The 24,217-nt window shown below is 51.1% G+C and overlaps 4 protein-coding genes across 6 annotated transcripts; 2 read left to right on the top strand and 2 right to left on the bottom strand.

Annotated features, from left to right (window-relative positions):
- The first annotated feature begins 343 nt into the window (after nucleotides 1–343).
- On the top strand, nucleotides 344–3,953 carry cog8 (component of oligomeric golgi complex 8). Its single transcript, XM_068321060.1, has 5 exons — nucleotides 344–793; nucleotides 1,495–1,702; nucleotides 1,770–2,606; nucleotides 3,058–3,226; nucleotides 3,506–3,953. Exons 1-5 carry the CDS (start codon nucleotides 465–467, stop codon nucleotides 3,790–3,792), a joined length of 1,830 nt encoding a protein of 609 aa, XP_068177161.1. The 5' UTR covers nucleotides 344–464; the 3' UTR covers nucleotides 3,793–3,953.
- A 147-nt stretch (nucleotides 3,954–4,100) lies between these two features.
- nob1 (NIN1 (RPN12) binding protein 1 homolog) lies at nucleotides 4,101–8,193 on the bottom strand. Its single transcript, XM_068321072.1, has 10 exons — nucleotides 8,101–8,193; nucleotides 7,282–7,414; nucleotides 7,062–7,195; nucleotides 5,781–5,852; nucleotides 5,574–5,708; nucleotides 5,287–5,421; nucleotides 4,966–5,205; nucleotides 4,788–4,885; nucleotides 4,573–4,717; nucleotides 4,101–4,495 (listed from the first exon to the last, which is right to left on the bottom strand). Exons 1-10 carry the CDS (start codon nucleotides 8,167–8,169, stop codon nucleotides 4,226–4,228), a joined length of 1,431 nt encoding a protein of 476 aa, XP_068177173.1. The 5' UTR covers nucleotides 8,170–8,193; the 3' UTR covers nucleotides 4,101–4,225.
- A 450-nt stretch (nucleotides 8,194–8,643) lies between these two features.
- Nucleotides 8,644–16,472, top strand: wdr59 (WD repeat domain 59). Of its 2 annotated transcripts, XM_068309992.1 has the most exons (26): nucleotides 8,644–8,709; nucleotides 9,192–9,241; nucleotides 9,345–9,480; nucleotides 9,569–9,654; nucleotides 9,907–9,987; nucleotides 10,063–10,100; nucleotides 10,201–10,289; nucleotides 10,358–10,474; nucleotides 10,799–10,876; nucleotides 10,956–11,112; nucleotides 11,197–11,276; nucleotides 11,344–11,467; nucleotides 11,629–11,741; nucleotides 11,820–11,984; nucleotides 12,060–12,155; nucleotides 12,234–12,338; nucleotides 12,430–12,705; nucleotides 13,075–13,131; nucleotides 14,262–14,395; nucleotides 14,464–14,545; nucleotides 14,626–14,738; nucleotides 15,197–15,347; nucleotides 15,430–15,502; nucleotides 15,603–15,723; nucleotides 15,798–15,940; nucleotides 16,065–16,472. In XM_068309992.1, the coding sequence occupies exons 1-26, from the start codon at nucleotides 8,656–8,658 to the stop codon at nucleotides 16,298–16,300; spliced, it is 2,955 nt and encodes a 984-aa protein (XP_068166093.1). In that variant the 5' UTR covers nucleotides 8,644–8,655; the 3' UTR covers nucleotides 16,301–16,472. The 2 variants fall into 2 exon arrangements, with proteins under 2 accessions (XP_068166093.1, XP_068166100.1); XM_068309999.1 differs by lacking the exon at nucleotides 13,075–13,131 and having other exon boundaries at nucleotides 16,065–16,470.
- Nucleotides 16,473–16,516: 44 nt separating this feature from the next.
- gpatch1 (G patch domain containing 1) lies at nucleotides 16,517–23,404 on the bottom strand. Of its 2 annotated transcripts, none has more exons than XM_068310002.1 (19): nucleotides 23,319–23,404; nucleotides 22,427–22,558; nucleotides 22,252–22,337; nucleotides 22,015–22,175; nucleotides 21,840–21,937; nucleotides 20,796–20,848; nucleotides 20,428–20,679; nucleotides 20,198–20,348; nucleotides 20,026–20,105; nucleotides 18,911–19,124; nucleotides 18,577–18,837; nucleotides 18,324–18,502; nucleotides 18,122–18,249; nucleotides 17,931–18,019; nucleotides 17,615–17,790; nucleotides 17,096–17,546; nucleotides 16,920–17,020; nucleotides 16,764–16,846; nucleotides 16,517–16,680 (listed from the first exon to the last, which is right to left on the bottom strand). In XM_068310002.1, the coding sequence occupies exons 1-19, from the start codon at nucleotides 23,386–23,388 to the stop codon at nucleotides 16,650–16,652; spliced, it is 2,796 nt and encodes a 931-aa protein (XP_068166103.1). In that variant the 5' UTR covers nucleotides 23,389–23,404; the 3' UTR covers nucleotides 16,517–16,649. The 2 variants fall into 2 exon arrangements, with proteins under 2 accessions (XP_068166103.1, XP_068166109.1); XM_068310008.1 differs by having other exon boundaries at nucleotides 17,096–17,543.
- Between the last annotated feature and the right edge of the window lie 813 nt (nucleotides 23,405–24,217).

The following is a 24,217-nucleotide window of genomic DNA, read 5'->3' as shown; positions in this document are numbered from 1 at the left end:
TGTCACATTATAAATGATAAAAAGTTTAATTTTATTTAATAAAATGTTTTTATAATATAAATATATATATATATATATCAGATTTTTGAAAAAACACCCGATATAAATAATTTTAATAAGGTCATTTTAACAAGATGTTTAAATATATATATATGCATATTAGATGTTTAAATCTATATATTTATGAAACATTTATATTTAGACAGCAGTGTGTATATAGTACAGTAATAACAATCATTTTGTAATTTTATTTCTCGCCGTTCGTCCTCCAGTCCAGCAAGTGGCGGCAAAGCGCGAATAAAGCCACAGAAGAAGAAGAAGAAGATGCTGACGAACCCGGAAGTGTTTGTCAACACCGGCGCTAATCGCTGGAACACATCCACATATTCTGTGTTAGTCCCACCGGTTCAGGAACCGGTTGAACGTCTCCGGTGAGTTTTTCTTACCGAACCGGGGATTCAAACATGACGGCGGTGGACGTGGAGGACGAGAGTATCCTGGCGTCCATCTTTAAGGACAGCTTCCCGGACAGCTGGAGGTCCAACCCGGACTTCGCGGCCTACCTGTCCGAGCTGAGCTCGTTCGGGGTGGAGAAGCTGAGCCGGGAGCCGGAGCGGCTGGCGGAGGAGCGGGCGCAGATCCTCCAGCAGACCCGGGAGCTGGCCTTCTCCAACTACCAGACCTTCATCCGCACCGCCGACTGCACCGAGCTCATCTACCGGGACTTCGGCCGGGTGGAGGGCAGCGTGTCCCAGCTGCTGGACAAGTTACCGGGCTTCGGGGAGAAATGCAGGTCAGTCCCGGTCCAGGGTCTCCATGAAGAACCGGGTTTACCAGATCCGGGTGTTCCTGCTCCGTCTGGGTCACATGTGTCAAACTCAAGGCCCGGGGGCCAAATGCGGCCCGCCACATCATTTTATGTGGCCCGCGAGAGATAAACGTCAGAGTGTCCAACTATGAATAGATCAAAACTACATTTCCCATAATGCACTCGTTCAGCCCATTTTAACTGAAAAACGTTGTGAACAAAGTTAACGTCCTAACTTGTGTCTGATGTTATTTTTCTTTATTGATTGATAGTTTGATCCTTGATTGATGGAGTTCTGTGGGTTTAATAACCTGACAAATTAAAAGGATTTATGTTAGAACAGAGAAACAAACAAACATTACAGTTTGTACTTATTCAAGTTACAAACTATAATGTTTGTAACTTGAATAAGTAATAAATTTAGAGTTATTTAACATGAACCTTTCCATCCCTGACCTATTTCGGCTGTTTTTTGATACTTTTGATATTTGTGTGTATTCCACATTAAAATGATTGATTGATTATGATTATTGATTATGGTAACACCAAAAAGGTTACCATAGGCTTCTAACATAATTATATACAGTTTGTGTTACTTGTGCCACTCTTCAAAGGAGTTTTTCAAAATACGGCGCAGTGCAACGTGAAATGCACCAATCACGGTACATGTTTGCGTCATGTGACAGGTGCTTCATGAAGGAGGCGGAGCAGATCGGCGCCAGCCGGCGGATGAACAGCCTGACGCTGAACCGCCACACCGAGATCCTGGAGATCCTAGAGATCCCTCAGCTGATGGACACCTGCGTGCGGAACGCCTACTACGAGGAGGCCCTGGAGCTGGCGGCGTACGTCAAGCGGATGGAGAAGAAGCACGCCGCGCTGCCGGTCATCCAGGTGAGTCCCGACAAGGCGAGTCACAGCAGGTCTGAACTTCACGCTCTGAAATCTGATACCTTCGCAGGGGATTGTGGGTGAAGTGCGCCAATCCACGCAGCTGATGCTCAACCAGCTGCTGCAGCAGCTGCGCAGCAACTCGCAGCTGCCCGTCTGCCTGCGCGTGATTGGCTACCTGCGGCGGATGGACGTGTTCACGGAGGCGGAGCTGCGGGTGAAGTTCCTGCAGGCGCGGGGGTCCTGGCTCAGCTCCATCCTGGCCGCCATCCCCGATGACGACGCCTACTTCCACGTCACCAAGACCATCGAGGCGTGCCGGGTGCACCTGTTCGACGTCATCACGCAGTACCGCGCCATCTTCTCCGACGACGACCCCCTGGTGCCCCCCCCGGCCGCCGCCGAGGGGGGGCAGATGGCGGTGAACGAGGCGGCCATCTTCCACGGGTGGGTGGTGCAGAAAGTAGCCGAGTTCCTGGAGACGCTGGAGCGGGACCTGCAGCGAGGGGTGGGGGCCCGGCTGGACTCCCTCCTGGGGCAATGCATGTACTTCGGGCTCTCCTTCAGCAGGGTGGGGGCCGACTTCCGGGGGCAGCTGGCGCCCATGTTCCAGCGGGTGGCGGGGGAGACGTTCTGTCGCGCTGTGGAGGAGGCGGTGGACAAGTTCCAGGAGGACATGAACATGTACACGCTCATCGCCATGCCGTCTGTCCTGGGGGGCGCCATCCCCTCGGCGGCCCCATGCACCCAGCCGGGGACCCTGCAGCCCCCCATGTCCCTGCTGGACTTCCAGCCGCTGGCGTGTTTCCTCAACAACGTCCTGAGCGCCTTCAACGACCTGCGGCTCTGCTGCCCCGTCGGGTTGGCCCAGAGCGTCTCCAGGTGTCTGGAGGACGCCCTCCACAAGGTGAGGGGGGGGTGGGTTACCATGGAAACAGAGACCTCCTCTGTGTCAATCTGCATTTAAATGTGTTCAGATTGATTATTGATTATTAATTTTCAAATCTGTTGTACAAACCCAAAGTACAGTATCTGCATAAAAAACTAGACTTTCATAAAGTGTAAAATGAAAATAAAACCCGGAAGCCACGCCCAGAAACTACACCCGGGAACTACAACCAGGAACTACAGTCAGAAACTACAACCGGGAATTACAACTGGAAACTACAACCAGGAACTAGAACCAGAAACTACACCCGGGCCAAAGCAGTGAATTTTACAAACCTTGCAGATACTGCACTTTGCCTTTGTTTGCGTCTTTATCCTTTGTGTCGGCTGGGTGGGCGTGGCCTTGTGTGGCCTCTACTGGGTGGGTGTGGCTTTATGTGACGGGTGTTCCTCCTCCTCCTTCCTGTCAGGTGACCCGTCAGATCCTGGTGTTCCACCGGGCCGAGGAGTCGGCCTTCAGCAGCAGGGAGAAGGAGCTGTTCGTCCAGTTCTGCGGTTGCTATGCCGACGACCTCCTGCCCTTCCTGAACCGCTGCCTGCAGGTTCTGTTCCCCCCAGCCCAGCTGGGCCTCATCCTGGGTAAGGGTCTCGACTGACGGGTCTGAAGAGGCGGGGGCAAAAACCGCCAAAGGAGTCCAGATCCAGGATAGAGTCTGGGGCAGACGAGGGGCAGAGTCAATTTCCGTGCACTTAAGGCGTCGTCGCCTCTGATGTCATCACTCTTAACAATGACATCACCATTCTAATAATGACGTCATTATAAAACCTGAAACACTGCTGCTCCCAGGCCAGTGGTTTAACGATTGGTTGTTTGATTAGTCTGTTTATTGATTGGTTGGCGGTCCCTGTCGCCTGCAGGCGTCCCTCCGACTCACCTCCAGCGCTACGGGAACCTCGGCCACATCGACGTCCCAGCGGTCCTGGAGCCGCTGGACTTCCTGCTTCCTGACAGAGAGATTTTCGCTCCACCGGCGCCAGAGCTCGACGTGACTGGAGACCTGAGCCGCCTGGCACTGGAGGCGGAGCTCGCAGAACCAGACTTACCAGAACCGACCCAATCCGGCCTCCAAGAGTCAGAAGAGACTGAAAGGAGAGCCGAGGAACCGGTGGAGACGACGGTGGATGAAGAGTTTTCCCTGGAATAAAAACCAGGGATCTGTGGTGGAACCGGACTTATTGGTGACAGGTAGCAGAACTTCCTGTCCATGGTTCCATGTTAGCTGTGCCTTTAAACATTGATTGATTGACATCCTTTTTGTTTCCATGGTAACGGGTTGGGGGTGGGGTCAGCTGATTATTTATCTACTTGATTTCCTCCAATCAGAACACCAGGTTCTCGTGTTCTCAGGGGTGTTTAGCCGAACAGATCCGGTCCTGGTGACCTGGTTCTGAACCCGGTTTTGACCCGAGTCAGAACCTAGACTTTCCAAAATGATTCAAGAATTAAAGAACCTCCGTGACGAGTCGCTTCCAGTATTTATTGACGCCAAAAACACGTTCACAAAATCCACAGAACCGGTTCTGGTCCGGTCTGCCAGTCTTTGAATGTCCGATCAGTTCTCCAACCGTCCAATCGCTTCACTTCTTCTTGACGAACTTCTTGCGGGCGGCGTTGGGGTTGGCCCGCCTCCGGCCGCCGCCCACCTGCCCGTCTCTGATCTGGAGGCTGGCGGCTCGGCTGTAGATGTCGTTCTCGCAGAAGGGCGACGCCCCCGCCGCGTAGTCCGGGTGGAAGACGTCGGTCTTCTGGCGGGCTTTCCGGGTCAGCCGCTGCTGGGGGAACCGCTGGTCGTCCACCAAGTGGGGGTTGTTCCCGTGTTTCCCGCCCTGAGGGAGAGGCAGCGAGTGCTGGAGGGCAACAAAGGAGGCGGGTTAGCGATGTGGGCGTGTACATGTGGGTGGGTGTGTCAGTGGGCGTGTCTCACCCTCAGCCCCCGGGGGTTCAACACTTTGGGGTTCTTGGAGAAGTGCATCTGAACGCTGCCGTCTTCGTCCACCGTCACCGCCACCTTCTTCAGGGTCCGGTTCCCGCAGTGAGGACAGAAGAGTTTGTCCATGACGCTCGTCGTCCTGGAAACAGAAGCGCCTTTAGCGTCCATGCTAATGCTAATTAGCCTCCAGCTAATAGCGTTGGGCTCACCTGAAGCAGGCGTGGCACCGCAGGATGTAGTTCCTGGCCTGTCGGATCAGCATCCCGTTGACGGACAGGACGTGGAGTCCGATCTGAATCAGGACGTTCTGGAGGGTCGAGAGGTCACAGCTGATTGGTCGATAGACAGGATGTCAGCCTGAAACCCCGCCTCTGATCTCTAGGTTACCTGCATGGCGAAGTCGGTGGTCAGACACCCGACTCTGACATCACCAGGAGCCGTCCAATCAGCAGAGTCCATCTTCACCTGTCGGATGTTACTCGGGGTGATCCATCCGCCCCCATCTTCATCATCATCATCATCATCATCATCAGCGTCAACCGCCTCTTCTGGCTCGTTCTCTTTGTCGTCGTCTGATTGGTCGTCTGTCTGCGACCTGCTCTCTGTGGTGGGCTTGTCGTCTGTTTTCTGTAACAACCAATCAGGGGTGACCGCCTGTCAGCCAATCAGGGTCCTGACCTGCTGCCCACCTGACCAACAGGAACTCACCAGTAACTCCAGTAGGCCGTCGTCGATGGGCGGCAGCGGCTGCCTCCAGAACTGGAAGCTGTTGAAGGAGGCGGCGTCCGTCTGCGCGTCCGTCTGCTTCTGTTTGTCTGTCAATTCCTCCACTGGACCCGCCCCCTTTTCACACACCGATCACACAAATACACCGTTTGTTCCTACATCACAAAGTGACGCTCCAGCGCTCATTAGCTGCTAACAGCTAATAGTTGCTAATAGCGGCTAACGGCAGCTAGCAGGTTTTTAAACCTTGCGTTTACGGGAACACCCACCAGGAGCTCCAGCAGGTCGCCGTCGACGGGCGCCAGCGGTTCCCTCCAGAACTGAAAGCTGTTGAACTCGTCGCCGTCGGACGCTTTTGATGTCTCAACCGGCGTCTGAGGGACGACGGGAATGTCGTTCTTCTTCTGCAAGAACGAGGAAGCCGACTAAAACGCGTCCAAACGGGGTTTAAACACAACCGGAACAGGAAGTTCTACCTTGGAGGGGAAGTGGAATCCGGCGACGTGAAGCGGCGTCTCGGGGTGTCGCTGTGTGCTCTGAATGTTCACCTGGAGACACAATTTAAGTGTTAATGAACTCGAAGTGATGACATCATACCATGGAGTTTGGGGGCGGAGTTAAAAAATAATTGGTTCCTAGAGGTTGTTCATAAATTGAATTGTTGTTAAATCCGTATTTATAGAAATTCCAATCTGTAATCTCAATCTGAGGTCATTAAATCTCATTACTGCTCTGATACTAAGGTCATGTCATTACTGCTCTAGATATTAAAGTCATGTCATTACTGCTCTAGATACTAAAGTCATGTCATTACTGCTCTAGATACTAAAGTCATTACTGCTCTAGATACTAAAGTCATTACTGCTCTAGATACTAAAGTCATGTCATTACTGCTCTAGATACTAAAGTCATGTCATTACTGCTCTAGATACTAAAGTAATTACTGCTCTAGATACTAAAGTCATTACTGCTCTAGATACTAAAGTCATGTCATTACTGCTCTAGATACTAAAGTCATTACTGCTCTAGATACTAAAGTCATTACTGCTCTAGATACTAAAGTCATGTCATTACTGCTCTAGATACTAAAGTCATGTCATTACTGCTCTAGATACTAAAGTAATTACTGCTCTAGATACTAAAGTCATGTCATTACTGCTCTAGATACTAAAGTCATTACTGCTCTAGATACTAAAGTCATGTCATTACTGCTCTAGATACTAAAGTCATGTCATTACTGCTCTAGATACTAAAGTCATTACTGCTCTAGATACTAAAGTCATGTCATTACTGCTCTAGATACTAAAGTCATGTCATTACTGCTCTAGATACTAAAGTCATGTCATTACTGCTCTAGATACTAAAGTCATGTCATTACTTCTCTAGATACTAAAGTCATGTCATTACTGCTCTAGATACTAAAGTCATGTCATTACTGCTCTAGATACTAAAGTCATGTCATTACTGCTCTAGATACTAAAGTCATGTCATTACTGCTCTAGATACTAAAGTCATGTCATTACTGCTCTAGATACTAAAGTCATGTCATTACTGCTCTAGATACTAAAGTCATGTCATTACTGCTCTAAGAACTAAAGTACTATTCCCCAAACAATTACAGGACATTAAAACCACACATAATGAATATTGTTTGTATCCACGAATGTTTGTAAGTCAGATGTCGGGGTCATACGAGGACAAATACGTCTTGACGTAACAGAATGACCATCGGTTTTCCCAGCATGCCTCTGTGGTACCTTCACGTCGGGCTCCTCCTTCAGGTGCTGGGACCCGACATGCTCCAGCTCCAGCTGGTAGGTCAGGGCCAGGACTTTGATGTCGGTGGCGGACAGGCTGGGGTAGTCCCCGGTCTTCTTGGAGAACTCCGTCACTGAGAGGACAGAGAAACGGGAAACGGGTCAGGATGCACTCGTCTGCAGCCGGGGGTGAGGAAACAGGAGGTTCAGGGTTCGGTACCCAGTCGGATGTGTTCCGGTCGCGGTTCTTTGAAGACCAGCTGATAGGGGAGGAAGGCCAGACTCCTCCTGGTGGGTTTGTCCCGGATCTCATCCACCACATCCCTCAGGGTGTAGATGTTCCTGCCGATGTCCTGAATGCAAACACAACAGAGATTGTCCACAGTTTATTTAGAACAGAATAAATAATTTATTTAATTATCTATATTAAGGGGTCCAACTCATCAGTGTAACGTCTGTCCTCAAAGGACAGAAGTAACTAATAAATGCAACTCAATGTAATTTAAAATAAATGTAACAGAACTCCATCAATCAAGGATCAAACTATCAATGACTGAAGAAAAATAACATCAAAAACAGACTGCATTGTGGGAAATGTAGTTTTTGCTCAGCACACTTTTGACCTATTTATTTTTAGACCTTTTAAGCTTTCGCGGACAACATAAAATGTTGTGGCGGGCCACGTTTGGCCCCCGGGCCTTGAGTTTGACACGTGATTCATATTATTATTGTATTATAGATATTATGGATATCCACTCATGTTGGCTCAACAACACTATAAAAGACACAAACTTTAAGAAGGAGACAGAATATATAATAATATGTGACCTTGGATTAGAACAACAGATTAATAAATCCGGGATTAAAGCTGTATTTATCATTAAAACTGTGCTGCCTGTATGGAGATGAGGGCCTGTTAGCCGTTAGCTTATTAGCTTCCCTGTAGTCTGATCAGGCGGCACCACAGACGGCTACAGGCTAGCTAGCACGAAGCTAACGCTACTGAACGTTTATGGATTAAAAATGAACTTAATCTCACCTGGAGAGGAGCTTTCTTTAAAAACGCTCCTGCGTCTGCGACAACATGTTCCACCAGTGCAGGCGCCATGTTGGTTCTGTGACGTCATCTGAGAGACCAATCAGAGGACACGGAAGAGTTCTGCGTCAGGCGTAACGCCACGCCTCCGTGTCGGAAATCTGATATCTTCGCTTCCTTTTTAATTTAAAGTTTATTTAAAATGTATAATTCACTGTTATCATTATTATTAATTACTATTCTTATTTTTTTACGCGTTTAGACTTTACAAAAAATGTTTTTGAAGGTTATATTTATAGATAACGATTCAAAAACGAATCTTTTGGCTTTTTTCCCTGAATATTGAACCTAAAAATACCGTTATGCCTTTATTGTTTTCTATAATACATTTTCTTTATGAATTATGTTACCACTTGTTATAACAAATCGATTATCCATCAGAGTGTTTGTTTTATTTAAGGAAATCCGGTCAGGTTCCGTCTTTTCCGTGAGACCCGGAACGCAACCTGGAAGCCCTTATGGTCACGTGACTTTGTTGACGGTAGGAGAAGAAGAAAGATGGCGGCTCGCTGGAGCAGCGAGAATGTAGTGGTGGAGTTCAGGGACGCTCAGGTATTTAAACAGGTGGAGGAGGCGGGCATTGAAGGTTGTCACCTTCCACGCATATTTCGATTAGCGAAGTTATTGATTATTTTGTCCAAGTTCAAAGAGACTCATAAGTTATTAATGGACTTGTTGTTTACAGCTCTGACGAGTCTGATCGATAATTAGCGCTAAAATAAAGTTTTAGCAGCTAAATTCAGTTTATATTTAACTTTATCATCCATCCAATGAGTAAAATTCGTTAAATATAAATTGCAATGTGTTAAATTAGACGCTGTGTGTTAGCCTGAGTTAGCTTAATTTAAAGCTGAACCGTGATTGGCTGACGGTGGCCTTGCTTTCTGATAGGAGCAAAACCAAACATGTGTTTTTAGGGGTGAATTCGAAAAACATTTGAAATGTTGAAACAGAAACTTAAAATATCCATTCAGGGTTCACAAATGGAAAATATTTAAATTTTCCCCTTTCTCCTCTTCGTCTTGTGTGTTCAGGCCACTGCCATGTCGGTGGACTGCCTGGGTTCACACGCTGTGTTATCCGGGTAAGTCCAGAGCACCTGAACGCACCACGACACACGACTGGTAATTCTAGAGTCTCTGATTCTGGAGGAGCGATGATGATGAAGCCGTTTCCGTGGTTTCCAGGCGGCGCTTCCTGTACATGGTGAACCTGGAGGCCCCGTCGGAGCCCCCCAGGAAGATCGCCAGACAGAGCAAGTGGGACGTGGGGACGGTCCAGTGGAATCCCCACCGGGGGGAGGCCCACATCTTCGCCGCCTCGGTGAGTCGATGAAGATCAAACCGTTCTGAAACAAAGACGCGTTTCTGAGTGTGTGTGTGTGTGTGGTGTGTGTGTGTGTCGTAACCAGAGCAACCAGCGCGTGGATCTGTACTCTTGGAGGGACGGCGTTGGACAAGTTCACACCTCCCTGCAGGGACACACCCGCGTTATCAGGTAGCTACGCTTAAATGGAGCGCACCCCTCTGTGCTGCGTTCAGGGACTTCTCTGTGACGCGTTCACAAATCTCTCTGACCCATTCATGGTCCTCTGTCTTGCATACACGGACCTTTCTGTGAAGCGTTCAGGGACCTCTCTTTGACACGTTCAGAGACCTCTCTGTGACGCGTTTGCAGACCTGTCTGTGACGCGTTCAGGGACGTTTCTCATGACGTGTTCTTCTTCATTGTGGTGTGTTTGGGCCTCAGTGATCTGGACTGGTCCTGGTTCGAGGCTGAGGTTCTGGTCACCAGCTCAGTGGACACCTACATCTACATCTGGGACACCAGGTGAGGAACCGGTTGGTCCTTTTTGCCCCCTCATTTTGCCCCGTTGGAGACGTCGTCTTGTGTTTGCTTCTGCAGAGACACCCGGAAACCCACGGTGGCGCTGTCTGCAGTCGGTGAGTGGTTAAAACATGGTTCTGTTTGTTTCTGTGAGAAGAAGTGGATCGTTTAGATGTCGGAGCGTCTTTGAACGCACCGTCCTGATTGTCCCTCCAGCCGGGGCGTCGCAGGTGAAGTGGAACAGGAAGAACCAGAACCTGCTGGCGTCCAGTCACGACGGAGACGTCCGGATCTGGGACAAACGGGTGAGCCTGCATCTGGGTGTTAGCATCGTGTTAGCATCGCCGTCGCTAACGTTGGTGTGTGTGAGCAGAAACCCAACACGGCGGCGGAGTACGTGGCGGCGCACCTGTCCAAGATCCACGGGCTGGACTGGCACCCGGACAACGAGTTCATCCTCGCCACGTCCAGCCAGGACAACTCAGTGAGGGTGAGGAAAACAAACGCACCCAAACGCGACGTTTAAATCTGCTGCGGAACAGGAAGTCCTCAACATATGAACAATTTATTGTTCAATTTATTGTTCTTATTACTTTAGTATTTTGAGTAGTAATGACATTTAAATGACCTCAGATGGAGATTAGAGATTGAAATATAATAAATAACGACTTACGAACAATTCAACATTTCAACTTACAAACATCTTCTAGGAACCAGTTGTGTTTGTATGTCAAGGACTTCCTGATTATTGCTCTGTATCAGGCTGATATAATTGTTCTTGTTTCTCGTTCTTCTTCTTCGTTGGTGTCTATAGTTCTGGGATTACCGACAGCCCAGGAAGTACCTGAACATCCTGTCCTGTCAGGTGCCGGTGTGGAAGGCGCGCTACACGGTGAGCTAACGGCGAGCTAACAGCGAGCTAACGGCGTGACGTTTCCGTTACGACCTTCATCCTCCTCCTCGTCCTGCAGCCGTTTTCCACCGGTCTGGTGACGGTGATGGTTCCTCAGCTGCGGCGGGAGAACAGCCTGCTGCTCTGGAGCCTGCTGGACCTCAACAGCCCCGTTCACGCCTTCGTGGGTCACGACGACGTGGTGCTGGAGTTCCAGTGGCGGCCTCAGAAAGAAGGTGACCAATCAGGCGCCTGGGCGAGGGCCTGAGTCAGCGGTTTGTGGTGTTGTTTACCCCATGTTGTTGTTGCTGTTGTTGTAGGCTCCAAGGACTACCAGCTGGTCACATGGTCCAGAGACCAGACGCTGAGGATCTGGAGGGTCGAACCGCAGCTGCAGAAGGTCAGCGCTCGTCTGCAGAGCGGCGCCGTCCTCTGATTGGTCCTGACGTTTGTTTGTTGTTGTGTAGCTGTGTGTCAGTGATTTGGGGGAGGAGCTCTTGGAGGGGGCGTCGCTCACCGGCGACTCGGACAAGTCCTTATTGACTCAGGAGTCTGACGGACAGTACGGTTCAGCGTCCGACGGGTTACAGGGTGAGAGAGAACAGCGTTACCATAGTAACGGATGCTAGAGTGGGTGTGGTTACTGAAACGCCGACTAAGCAGAGAACAGATTTTATTTCCATCAGAACAAGTCCGACAGTTCAGGTGTGTGTCTCACCTGTCTCTCTCTCCTGCCCCCCCCCTCCTCCCAGACGGGGACCCTGGTTCCCGTCCCGACCCGGCGGGGGGGGGTCCGGGTCTCCCCCAGACGCTCCAGCAGGAGTTCTCTCTGGTCAACCTGCAGATCAGGAACGTCAACGTGGAGGTGAGACGCTTCTCCTCCTCTTCCTCCTTCACCGCTGCCCCCGACAGGAAGTGACCTCATCTGCCCCCCCCCCCCCAGATGGACGCGCTGACCCGCAGCTGCTTGGTGTCGGCTCACTTCGGCTCCCATCAGGTCCACCTGGTGGTCAAGTTCCCCGCCCACTACCCCAACAACGCCGCGCCCGCCTTCCAGTTCGTCCCCCCGACGACCATCCCCTCCGCCATGAAGACCAAGATCCAGAAGGTACCAACGGCCCCTGAACGCCACACCGTACAGACGCTGTAACCCCGCCCCTAACCCCGCCCCCTCCCCCCTCAGATCCTCACCGACATGTCGCTCCAGAAGGTGAAGCGAAACCAGAACTGTCTGGAGCCGTGCGTCCGGCAGCTGGTGTCCTGCCTGGAGTCCGACATGGTGAGGACACGCCCACTCTGGCCCCGCCCACAAACGCTCAAACCAATCGTTAACCGCTAACGACTCCACCCCCTTCAGACGCACGAGGACGGCCCCGCCTCCGGACCCTTCATCCTGTCCAACCCCGTCACGCCGGTCCTGCAGGCGTTTCCTCGGGTCACCAACACCTACGGGTCCTACCAGGTGGGGGCGCCGAATCACCTTACAACCAATGGTTGCGTCCGATTCAGACTCCTCCCCCTTGATGGAATTTGTTCCGCGGGTTTTTTTTCAGGATGCTAACATCCCGTTCCCGCGGACGTCTGGCGCTCGTTTCTGCGGCGCCGGCTGCCTGGTCTACTTCACCCGACCAATCACCATGCACCGCTCGGCCCCGCCCACCGAGCCCACCCCCAGGTCGCTGTCGGCGCTGTCGGCCTATCACAGCGGAGTGTTGACGCCCATGAAGATGCGTTCGGAGTCTCAGAACACGCTCCGTCTTTACAGCGGCAGCCCCACCCGATCGGACAAAGACACCGTGTCCATCTCCTCCTTCTACTACAAAGAACGGGTGAGACACACACACACACACACACACACACACACACACACACACACACACACACACACACAGTTACTCGTCTTGATATTTTGTGACGTTCTATCTGTAATATTTCGCGTTTTTCGTACAATAACAAACCTCTCATCTTTTCCGTGTGAAGCTCCGCCTCCTTTTGTAGTCACGCCCCCAGGCTGGGCTCATGGGTAGTTCAGGGACGCTGGGAATCGACAGCACTGCCAACTTTCTATTTCACCTGATGACCTCACTAGTGTCCTGTGGTGATTAAACGTCCTCTCTCTCTCTTTCTCTCTCTCTCGGCCAATCACCTGCCTCTGTGGTGCTGTTGGCCACTCCTACTTCCTATTCTCCTCCAATCAGAAGCTCCCAATCTCTGCCTCCCGGCGCTGGTCTGTCCAAACCCTCCATGATTGGCCGGTACTGAGCTCTCTGTCCACCTGTCCTCTCGTCTCTCCTTTCTCCTCTGGGATTTGAACCTTGCATGTTTCTGATTGGCCGTCGTCTTAATGACTAACTCTCATTCGTCCAACTAAGTCGACTTCTTCAAACTGGACGATTTAGCGGGAAAACATCTCGGCTGAGGAATGCGATGGAGGCGGGACATCTGGAGGAAACAGGAAACGCAAAGAATTTCTGATTTTTAAATTTTAAATTTTAAGCTATGAATTATTTAATCGAGAACCTAGCTAGCGCAGAACATTTCTATATTTGTGAAGCTCCTCCCCCTCAAGTACAGGTTGAAACACAAACAGATGAAAACAGGAAGAGGTTGAAATAAAATTGAGAATTGCTATTAGCATCAGAGTGGCTAATAGTCGCTAATGGATGACCATTAAATAGAGCCAGGCTAGGCTAGGCTACGCTAGGCTAGGCTAACCCCTCCACCTTTGCACTAAAACACAACCCCCCCCTTAATTTCCATCCCATGGCATTTAACTGGAGCATTAGCTTAGCCTCTGTCGTTCTCAAAGGAGGAAGAAGCTGTAGCGTTAGCGACTAGCATCTTGGCTAATCTCAATAACATCACGTTTTTAGCTTTGCATACTAACGTTTAACGCCGTCAGGTAAGTTTCTGCTGCAACCAATTTTGTTTTTTCCTTTAATTTGAAAGAATTTTTGAGATAATTTTGAAACAAAATTGATTTAATTTGAACTTAATTTTTGTTTCTTGATGCTAAAATAATCGGTTCGTTTGAACCGACAGACGCGCGTTGACACTGCGAGAGACATCAGCTGATCAGTGGTCCGCCCCCCAGACTAACTGCCAATCAGATCTCAGGATGTCATCGTGGTGACTCATCAGGTCTGGATCTGGTTTAACAAAACCAGATTTATCGATCGATCCCTGATTTCTAGCAGGTCGGTTGGTTCCATCGGCCGTCGTCTCCTCCTGACGGCGTCGGTCGCTCTTCGCAGTGTCAAAGGCGTCCAATCCGACCACTTTTAATTAGGTGGTGCTCTGTCCTCTCTGCCCCCGCCTCCTCCTCCACCTCCTCTTCTCTGGCCCTGCCTCCTCCTCTTTGGCCCCTCCCCCTCCCGTCCATCAGAAATCGCGTCGGTTCAAGACGAAGCGCGAGGGATCGGACTACGGCGGCCGGCCCATCAAGTTGGCGGGGAAGGTGATCATCCAGGAGATCTCCTGCCTGCTGCCGGTGCACAAGGCGCTGGGCGAGAGCTACATGTGAGGTCAAAGGTCGTTGGTGCTAAGCCCCGCCCCCTCCAGGCCCGCTGATCGTCTTTTTGTTTCAGTCTGAACGTCGATGACATCCAGGAGACGTGTCAGAAGAACGCCGCCGCCGCGCTCACCGTCGGGCGCCGGGACGTCGCCAAGGTGAGTTGTAATGGGAGGTGATTCGACAAATCAGAGCGTCAGGGATCCTCTGATTGGCTGTCGTCTGTCTGTGGGTGCAGGTGTGGGCGTTGGCGTCCGCAGCGACCAATCAGGACCTGAGTCCAGACTCTGATCCGGACACTGAGACGCCGTGGGCGAGACACCCGTTTGGACGCCACCTGCTGGAGACGCTGTTAGTGACACACACACACACACACACACACACACACCTAGATTATCATTTGTATTTCATCTTGTGTCACCTATGTCGTCCATAAGTCACTGCATGTGTAATCTCTATTTCACCTTTATGTCACCTATATGCCATCTATATGTCATCCATATGTCACTGCATATGTAGCCTCTACATCACCTGTATGAAGTTGTTGTCTCTTTGTTATCGTTGTCGCTTACCTAATGCCATCAATATGTCACTGTATGTCACTGATTATGTAGCCTTTGTTATCTATATGTCACCAATATGTTACCTATATGTCATCTATATGTCACTTATGAGGTCTATGTCACCTATGTGTCACTTGTTATGTATGTCACCTACTGTATATGTCAACCTTTCATGTAGTTTTTATGTCAGCTGTATGTCATATGCTATGTAGTCTTTATGTCAGCTGAAGAGCCCCTCCTCTCCAGGTTGGATCATTACAGCCACATGAGTGACGTCCAGACGCTGGCGATGCTCTGCAGTGTGTTCCGGACTCAGGCTCCGCCCCCTGACAGCTGCCATCCAATCGGACAGCACCCGTCACGCGTGGCCATGATGCCACTGCACCACCTGCGCTACGTCAGTCTCCGCCCCCCCGACATAGACGTGTGTGTTCTCAGCCAGTGTCGACTAACGTGTGTGTGTGTGTGTGTGTGTTCAGCCCAGCTACACCTCTGGCTCAGTCACGTCCGGCTCCAGCGTGTCTGACTCCACCCCCCCCACCTGGATCACAGGTGAGCCCCGCCCCCTGAACCCTTACCTCAACCTAACCCCTCCCAGCTGTGCCTCCGCCCAATCAGACGTCATGTCCCCCCCCCCCCCCCCCCCCAACAGGCCGCGACACCGACCACGCCGCCCCCTGGGGCGAATCCTCCCCTGACGACGGTCGCTACGGTAACCAGGGTCACGCAGACCCGCGGGAACGGGACCGGGAGCAGCACGACATGAACAAGAGGTAGGTCAGGTGGGGAGGGGTGGGGCCGGGGTGGCCGGAGATGTCGCTGTGATGTCACTTCCTGTCCCCCCCAGGCTGCTGGACCCCACCAACACGCTGCAGTTCGACGACTTCAAGAAGAGTTACGGAGAAATCCTCTACAGGTGGGGGCTGAGGGGCAAACGGGCCGACGTGCTCAAGTTCAGCAGCTGCCCCCCCGAGGGGCACCGGGGCATCGGTAGGAAAACACACACAATAAAACACACACACACAAACCCCTCAGTCTTAAAGGGTCAGTTTACTTGTCAATGTTGTGACCTTTTGACCCCTGACACGTCCCCTCTGACCCCTCTCCACCCCAGACTTCGGCGTGTTCTGCTGCGCCTGTGGCAGTCCGTCGCGGGGGGCGCAGTGCTCCGCCTGCAGGCGGCTGACGTTCCGCTGCGCCGTCTGTCACGTCTCCGTCCGGGGGTCGTCCAACTTCTGCCTCAGCTGTTTCCACGGCGGCCACACCAGTCACATGATGGACTGGTTCCGCCAGCAGGACGAGTGTCCCGCCGGCTGCGGCTGCCGCTGCCTTCAGCAGAGCACCTTCTGACCCGGGGGGGGTCTGGGGAGAACACCTCCTGACCTGGAGGGGGCGGGTCTAGTCCAACAGCAGCCACCGATTGGTCGTCAGGTTCAGGAATCATCTGGATCCAAGATCAGAAAGCTCCAACGCCTCCGCTGGAGGACTGCTGGCTCCGCCCACTTAGTTTGTTTATATTCAACAAAGTTTAAATATTAAAGAATGAAAGTCGGTTTGAATCAAACGTGTCGTTTTTTAAAAACTTTATTGACTTTTACAACAGAAAACAACAAAATAAGAAGAAAAAACTGATTTAAATTCAAGGCGGAAGCTGCTTCCTGGTTGGTCGTCCTCACAGAGGACACTTCCTGGTTCTCCATCACCTCTGATGTGATTGGATAGTTTTCAGCCTGAGGGGGGAGGAGTCAAAGAAAATCCTATATATATTCTTAAAGATTTACATCTCATTTATAAATACTTGCGTGCTCCTCACCTTTGGTGCAGCTCCTCCGTCGACACCCAGACGTCGTCGTCTTTCCTGCTCTTCTTCTTGTGTTTGCTCTTCTTCGTCTTCTTCTGTGGTAAAACAAAAACAAAAGCACGTGAGCGCGATTCAGAGAAGAAGCAGAAGAAACGTTTCCTCCTTTACCTTCTCCTTCTTGTGTTTGTTGTGCTTCTTGTTCTTGTGTTTCTTCTCCTTGGTTTTACTGCGTTTCTCCTCCAGGGAGGTGGTGGTGGCGCCTCCTCTGGCTGCACAGGGGAACAGCACGCTAACATTAGCTCGTCGTCGCTTACTCGCGTACTTCCTGTCTGAACGATGCTCACCTGTCGAGGGAGGGGCTACAGACGGAGGCGGGAGCTTCGGACCGAACTCCTCCTCCTCCTGCTGACGCGGAGTTGAGTTCTGAGGAGGAATCGGTGTAGAGGAGGGGGCGGAGACTGAGGTGGAGGGGGCGGAGACAGAGGTGGAGGGGGCGGAGACAGAGGTGGAGGGGGCGGAGACAGAGGTGGAGGGGGCGGAGACAGAGGAGGTGGTGGTGGTGGATGATGTGACAGAGGGGATACTGAAGAGCTGTGGCCCCTCCTCCTTGGTGTCGTCTCCATCTTCCTCATCGTCGCTCTCCCCCTCCGATGAAGACGAGGACTTCTCGTCGGAGGAACCGGCGAAGATGGCTCTGAACAGATCCATGGGGGGGCGGCTCTCCTCCTCTTCCTGCTCCTCCTCTTCCTCCTCCTTTCCTGGTTTCTTCTCCTTTCCTGGTTTCTGCTCCTCCTGCTTGAAGACAACACGAGGTCAGGTTTGTGGATCGCTCCCCACAGGATGAACCGTTGGCGTCACAGCACCTCTGATCTGCTGCCAGCAGGGGGAGCAGTGGAGGAGGAAGAGGGAGAGGAGGGTAACGCAGCTGCAGCAGGTTGTTTGGGGTCCTTCTGGTTCTGGTCGCCCCCCAGGTCCTTCTTCTTCTGCTCCGACACGTCCCACCGAGACTTCTTGTCCGGCTCCGGAGGCTTCAGAAGAGCTGAGGAAGAGGAGGAGCCAAAGGAGGAGGGGGAGGAGGAGGGCAGTGTTCAGAAAGTCAACAATTATTTACTTCCTGAAAACAGGTGAGGTCACTTCCTGCCGCTGATGTTTGTTTGTGTAAACAGGAAATAGACTCACCCGACGCGTCTCTGCTGTCGCCCACCGTCAGGAAGTTAAAGATCGAAAACTTGTCTCTCTTCACCTTCGGGACGCCGACCATCCCAGACCTGTCGCACAGCAACAGAGACAGACGGATGTAGAGACAGTCAGACTTCCTGTCCGTCACACACACTTCCTGTGCGTCACACACACTTCCTGTCCGGACCTACCCAGGAAACGGGTCGGGGACGTTGAAGCGCTTACACAGCAGTTTGTCCGGGTGCCACTGGATCGTTTCTCTGGTCATCCTCCCAAACATCCTCATCTTGACGGCGTCTCGTTTGTCGTCCTCGTTTCCCTGACGACAGCAGACATCGGTTACCTCGGTTACCTTCGGGGGCCGCTAACCCCTCCCAGGCGACCCCGTCCCACCTGCTCCTCCGGCTGCAGCGCCACCTGCTGGTCGTCCTCCTGGACTCTGGCGCTGGTGAAGCGTGACGACAGGCAGGAGGAGGACGGCCGGTAGAGGACCGACGCCCGCACAAACTCCTCCCTCTCCCGGCTGCGCTCCCACTCCGTCAGACCCGGGTCCAGACTGCGCTCCAGGGCGTCTGCGGGGCACGGGATGTGGGCGTGTTTATCGTCCCGTGAGGGGCGTGGCTTAGTAAGGAGGGGCGGGCCTCACCTGTGTCTCCCTGCCTCAGCCGGTCCAGGTAGGCCTCGTACCGCGCCTGTTTGCTGGGGGTCTTGTCGAACGGCTTGAAGGTCTGGGAGGAGGTCTGCACCCCCTTCCACGCCGCCAGCGCCTCCTGCTGGAGGCCGGCGGCGGCCTTCGCCGGCAGCAAAGCATCATGGGAGTCCTGGGCGGGGGCTTGGGTGGAGTTGCGGATGTGGAGCAGCCGGTTTCTGTCGGCGGGTCGGAGAAGATCCAAGACGGAACCGGAGCCTGATCCAGAACCAGAGCGTCAGACAGACACACACACACACACACACACACACACACACACACACACACACACCTTGCAGGGCGTCCTCCCCCAGCAGCGTCCTCCTCTGGCCCGAGTCCAGCTGGTGCCGCCCCCCCTGCTCAGGCTCCGCCTTCACCATGTGACCTCTGGACGACCTCAGAGCGGCGGCCAGCGCAGGACTAGCCCCCGACAGAGACGCCAGGACCACCGGGTGGAAACGACGGACCGGACGGTAGTCAGTGGGCAGACGGGGGGGAGGGAAGACCTACAGACAGGAAGTCACGTGAGACGGGCAGACGGTAACAGACGGTAACAGACAGACGGTAACAGACAGACGGTAACAGACGGTAACAGACAGACGGTAACAGACAGACGGTAACAGACAGACGGTAAAAGATGGTAACAGACAAACAGACGGTAACAGACGGTAACAGACGGTAACAGACGGTAACAGACGGTAACAGACAGTAACAAACAGACTGTAACAAACAGACGGTAACAGACAAACAGACGGTAACAAACAGACGGTAACAGACAGTAACAGACAAACAGACGGTAACAAACAGACGGTAACAGACAGACGGTAACAGACGGTAACAGACAAACAGACGGTAACAAACAGACGGTAACAGACAGTAACAAACAGACGGTAACAAACAGACGGTAACAGACAGTAAGAGACGGATGGTAACAGACATGGTAACAAACAGACGGTCAAAGACGGTATTAAACAGACGGTAACAGACAGTAAGAGACGGACAGTAACAGACATGGTAATAAACAGACGGTAACAAACAGACGGTGACAAACAGACGGTGACAAACAGACGGTGACAAACAGACGGTGACAGACAGACGGTAACAGACAAACAGACGGTAACAGACATGGTAACAGACAGACGGTAACAGACAAACAGACGGTCACAGACATGGTAACAAACAGACGGTCACAGACATGGTAACAAACAGACGGTCACAGACATGGTAACAAACAGACGGTAACAGTAACAAACAGACGGTCACAGACATGGTAACAAACAGACGGTCACAGACATGGTAACAAACAGACGGTCACAGATGGTGACAGACAAACAGACGGTAACAAACAGACGGTAACAGACATGGTAACAAACAGACGGTCACAGACAGACGGTGACAGCGGCTTACCGTCTTCTCCTCCCCCGTCCCGCTGGCCAGCGTGAACCCCTCCAGGATCTTTCCGAGGTACGACCCGTCTCTGTTTTTCCCTGTGAGGTCGGGACACGGAGGGGGCGGGGCTTGGATTAGATCTGTCGGGTATGCAGCCTCTGATTGGTTAACAGGCTGTAACCAGACGCACCTCGTTTGTTGGTGTACTGCTGCGGCGCCGTCCAGCCGTACAGCCCGTCTCCTGGCTCCTCCCCCCCCAGGATGGTGTCGTAGCGGGACATCGAGTCCCTGTGGTACACCTCTTCATCATCGTCATCCTCCAGGGCCCCCACGCCGAATGCCTGCAGGTCAAAGGTCAGACTGTGATGTTTCAATTTAATCTACAGTAAAATATGCTGATCCAGCGTTCGGACGCGTCACCTCTCCGGCCACGCCCCCTCGCCGCCCCCCCCGCGGTTGGTCTCCAAACAGCTGACTCCTGGCGTCGGACTGCGGGTTGAACAGGTCGATGTGTTCGGGGCCCCCTCGGCCCAACAGCGCCAGCCCCGGGTCCAGCCCCCGGTACCCCAGACCCTGAACCCCCACCTTGGGGGTGAAGTCGACGGGGGTGGCGTCCTTGGGGGCAAAGGTCACGTTCTCTGGAGCAAACTCATCATCGTCTTCATCGTCATGCTGTCGGATTAAATACAGGAAGGGACGTGAGCGTTAGCGTTTAACACCACCAGGGGGCCACGTACCGGCCCCCCAGTGGTGTTCCTCCACCATCAGGGTGGAGTCGGTTGTCTCACCTCTGATTCTTCTGATCCAGGACGCGGAGCGCAGCCGAAAACTCTACCGCCGTCTGTCAGGAGAGACGATTCAATCACAACTAAAAATAAAATGTCATCGACATAAAGCAGAACCTCCAGATACGAGTTCACAGTCGTACCTCTACTCACGACACGCCTCAGCAGGAAAATATTACCTCCAGTTACGAAAGAAATTTCGAGTTACGAAAGGTAAAAATACAGTATGGGCTGATACTCGCAGCTCCCAAAGGTTCCTGAACGCAACATTCTCATAGCTGCTCTGCCGTTGGCTATTACCTAGCATCCTGGCATCCCATTGGCTAAGAGGGACCTCTAGATAGGTGTCTATGCAGCGTCCTCGTCATTCCGCCCTCGACCCATGAGGTGTTCTGATAGTTTTACGTAAATATATTAACTGTTAGAGTATTCACTATGGACCCCAAGAAAGTGACGGAGAAAAGAGGAAAAGAAAAGACGAAGAAAAGAGTTTTTTTGTCCGTACAAACAAAGCAAGAGATGATAGAAAAGCCTGAAAAAGGGATGCGTTTGGTTGATCTCTCCAAAGAATATGGCCGTAATGCATCTACAATCACCACGTTATTAAAACAAAAGGAAGTTTAAGGAGTTTAAGGCGTCGCGTGGGTGGTTGGAGAAGTTCAGAAGGAGGACTGGAATTCTCTCTGTTGTTCATGGTGGGGCAAGAGGGCATGAACCAAAGAGGGCAAAAAACAATGAGGGCAGCAGTTAAAAGGTAAATGACCGTCATTATTATTCTTTATTTTTTACATTATGCACAACTCTCATTTATTGTGTAATAATCTAATCGTAACATGTATTTGTTACATGTTTTGATGCATTTTTATGCTTTATAAAACATTTATGTCGGAATTTGGGGGGGCTTGGGACGGATTAGGTCATTTGCATGGAAAACTTACAAAGCTTACAAAGTTTTCTACTTACGAAATTTCTTCTGGAACCAATTAACTTAGTAAGCAGAGGTACCGCTGTAATTTGTTTATTTTAAACTAAAACGTTTAAACGCACCGCTTTGCTGTCGGCGAGCTTTCCTCTTGACACGAGGCCCGACTCCCTGCCCCTCCTTCCATCCCATCCTCCTCAGCAGCTCCACCCCGATGGACAACCTGATAGGACGAAACAAAGGCGCCTCAGACACGCCCCCCTGCGTGATGTCATTGCCCCGGACGTTACCCAGCGGTACCTGGCGGGGGATATCAGCTCCTCCAGCAGCGTGTCGCCGGCGATCAGCGCCGCCTGAGCGCTGACGGCTCGGGCCTTCTCACGCACCTCGTCTCTGCGGCCGGAGGAGAACTCATGGCTGGTGGTGATCTGTCGGGGGGCGATGCCGTGCTCGCTGAAGTCCTGACAAACAACAACAACAACAAGTCAGCTGACGCCGTTAGATCCATTCAGGATCCACATCTGGAACGTTAAGAACCTCCTCGTCCATGAAGTCTTCTGGTCGGGCTTCATGCTTCTCAGCTTTCTGTTGCCGTGTCGACACAAACGTTGACGGAGCCCAGCCTGACGTCAACCAGAGAAGAAGTCAGACATCTGACGGACACCACATGACCTCTGACCCTCAACAGCGGTTCCGGTCGGGCTGCACTGACCTTCTTTAGTGCCCACGGTGTTGAAATATCCGGCCGAGAAGCCGCCAGTGAACGCCCCGTGGAAGCGGTACCGTCCCTTCTCATCCTTCACCGTCTGCTCGTGGAGCGGGATGGGCTTCTTCAGCGGCTCATCTGGGGGGGGGGGGGGCAATTAACACAACACACAACGTCAACACAAAGGGAGTAACGGTAACACACACAAGATCCTCAAACAGCGCAGTCAGATTATTGATAATCGTTTTGATTGATCCATTTATAGAGGAGATATTACTGACATGATGTATGATTCTGCGTGTTTCCTCCTTCATATTCAGAAAAGTGACACATAAACCCTGTAGTATTACAATTATTATTGTTAACATTATTATTATTTAACTTGATTGGCTCCTTATAGATAAGGAACATTATCCTGCCTCTGGGTGTAACTACGTGGGTAATGGGGCTTTAGTTTGCAAATGAAAGACAGGAACAGGAAATAATATTTTATGTTTTTAGACAGTGTTTATTAAACAATAACATCACTACTTCATGCTAGTTTAGCTCAGACCGACCCGTTAATCGGTAATCAATAACCTCTCTTTGCTGCAGAACCAGATCGATAATAAATTTGGACGTTTAAAATCAAACCAGCAGCTTTAACAGTTTTTCCATTTGGTCGATGAAGACTCGTAAAGATTAAATTGATTCCGACAACAATAAAAACAATAAAACCTGATTTATTCGTCACTTTAGTTTGCAAACAGTAGCGGCTAGGCTAGCTTGTTGTTAGCTAGCTGCTGGTTAGCTTAGCGTCACAAAGCTCCCGCCGGAAACGTCTCGGCTCGTGTCTCACGACATGAAACAAAAAAACGTACAAACAGACGTTTATTTAAAACTTTAAAATTAATTTTACCTTCTTCCAGGGGCTCCAGCGGAGTCCCGTAAGACACGAAGTCCGCTTCGCCATCGCTGTCGGCCGCCATGTTTTCTGTAAAACTACGGGAGGTGCGGAGGAACAATATTAGCGAAACGCGGAAAAGAATTCAAGTGCTCACACCCCTGGAATATGATTGGCTACTAGAAATGTCAGTTCATAATCCTTGTATATGATTAGCTGATTTTCCTGTGAGAGGCGGGACTTTAGATATTTCAGCGTTTTCTGCTCAACGAAATGTATTTTCGGACGTGCGAAGTTTTTAAAGGCAATTTTCAGTACAGAATAGAAGCTTAATATAAAATTTTTGGTCCCACTTTTATGTTATATTTCATTTTTATGAAAAATACACTTGAGTTTAATAAAAAATAAATGTAAAAAACTATTAACACATGGTCCACTTACATCATTTCCTTTCTGCATACCTCTCTGATGTGGCAGGATTATAAAAACACCCCCCCCCCTCAGATTATTCCTCACAAAATGATAATTTTGTGAATTCTTTGCACATTTCAATATTAAATATTGCTACAGGTAGGTCAATTGCTTCGTAAGTACTGTCTCTTTAAGAAACAGGTGCGCCTGTGAGTCACGTGACCCCTGTCATAAGGAAGTGGTTTCACTAAACTCAGTTTCAACCCTGCCTGCAGCCAGTAATTCTTTACACTTCATTGTCCACCTTTCTGCTCCTTCTCTGCGTGTGCGTCTACTTCCTGCTTGTATTACTGTAGTTGTTTGTGACGTCATGCTGGCGTCATGCTTTGGTGCAATGCTAACAGTTTAGTGGCTGACAAAGTTAAAGCATTGACAACATGCTAAGCTGCGTGATGTGAAGCTAACATTTGGATTTGTTTCTTTGCCCTCCCGTTCGTGTCTGT

Source organism: Antennarius striatus, chromosome 1, assembly GCF_040054535.1.
Source record: "Antennarius striatus isolate MH-2024 chromosome 1, ASM4005453v1, whole genome shotgun sequence".
Lineage (NCBI taxonomy): Eukaryota > Metazoa > Chordata > Actinopteri > Lophiiformes > Antennariidae > Antennarius > Antennarius striatus.
This window is presented reverse-complemented; position numbering and strand designations above follow the sequence as displayed.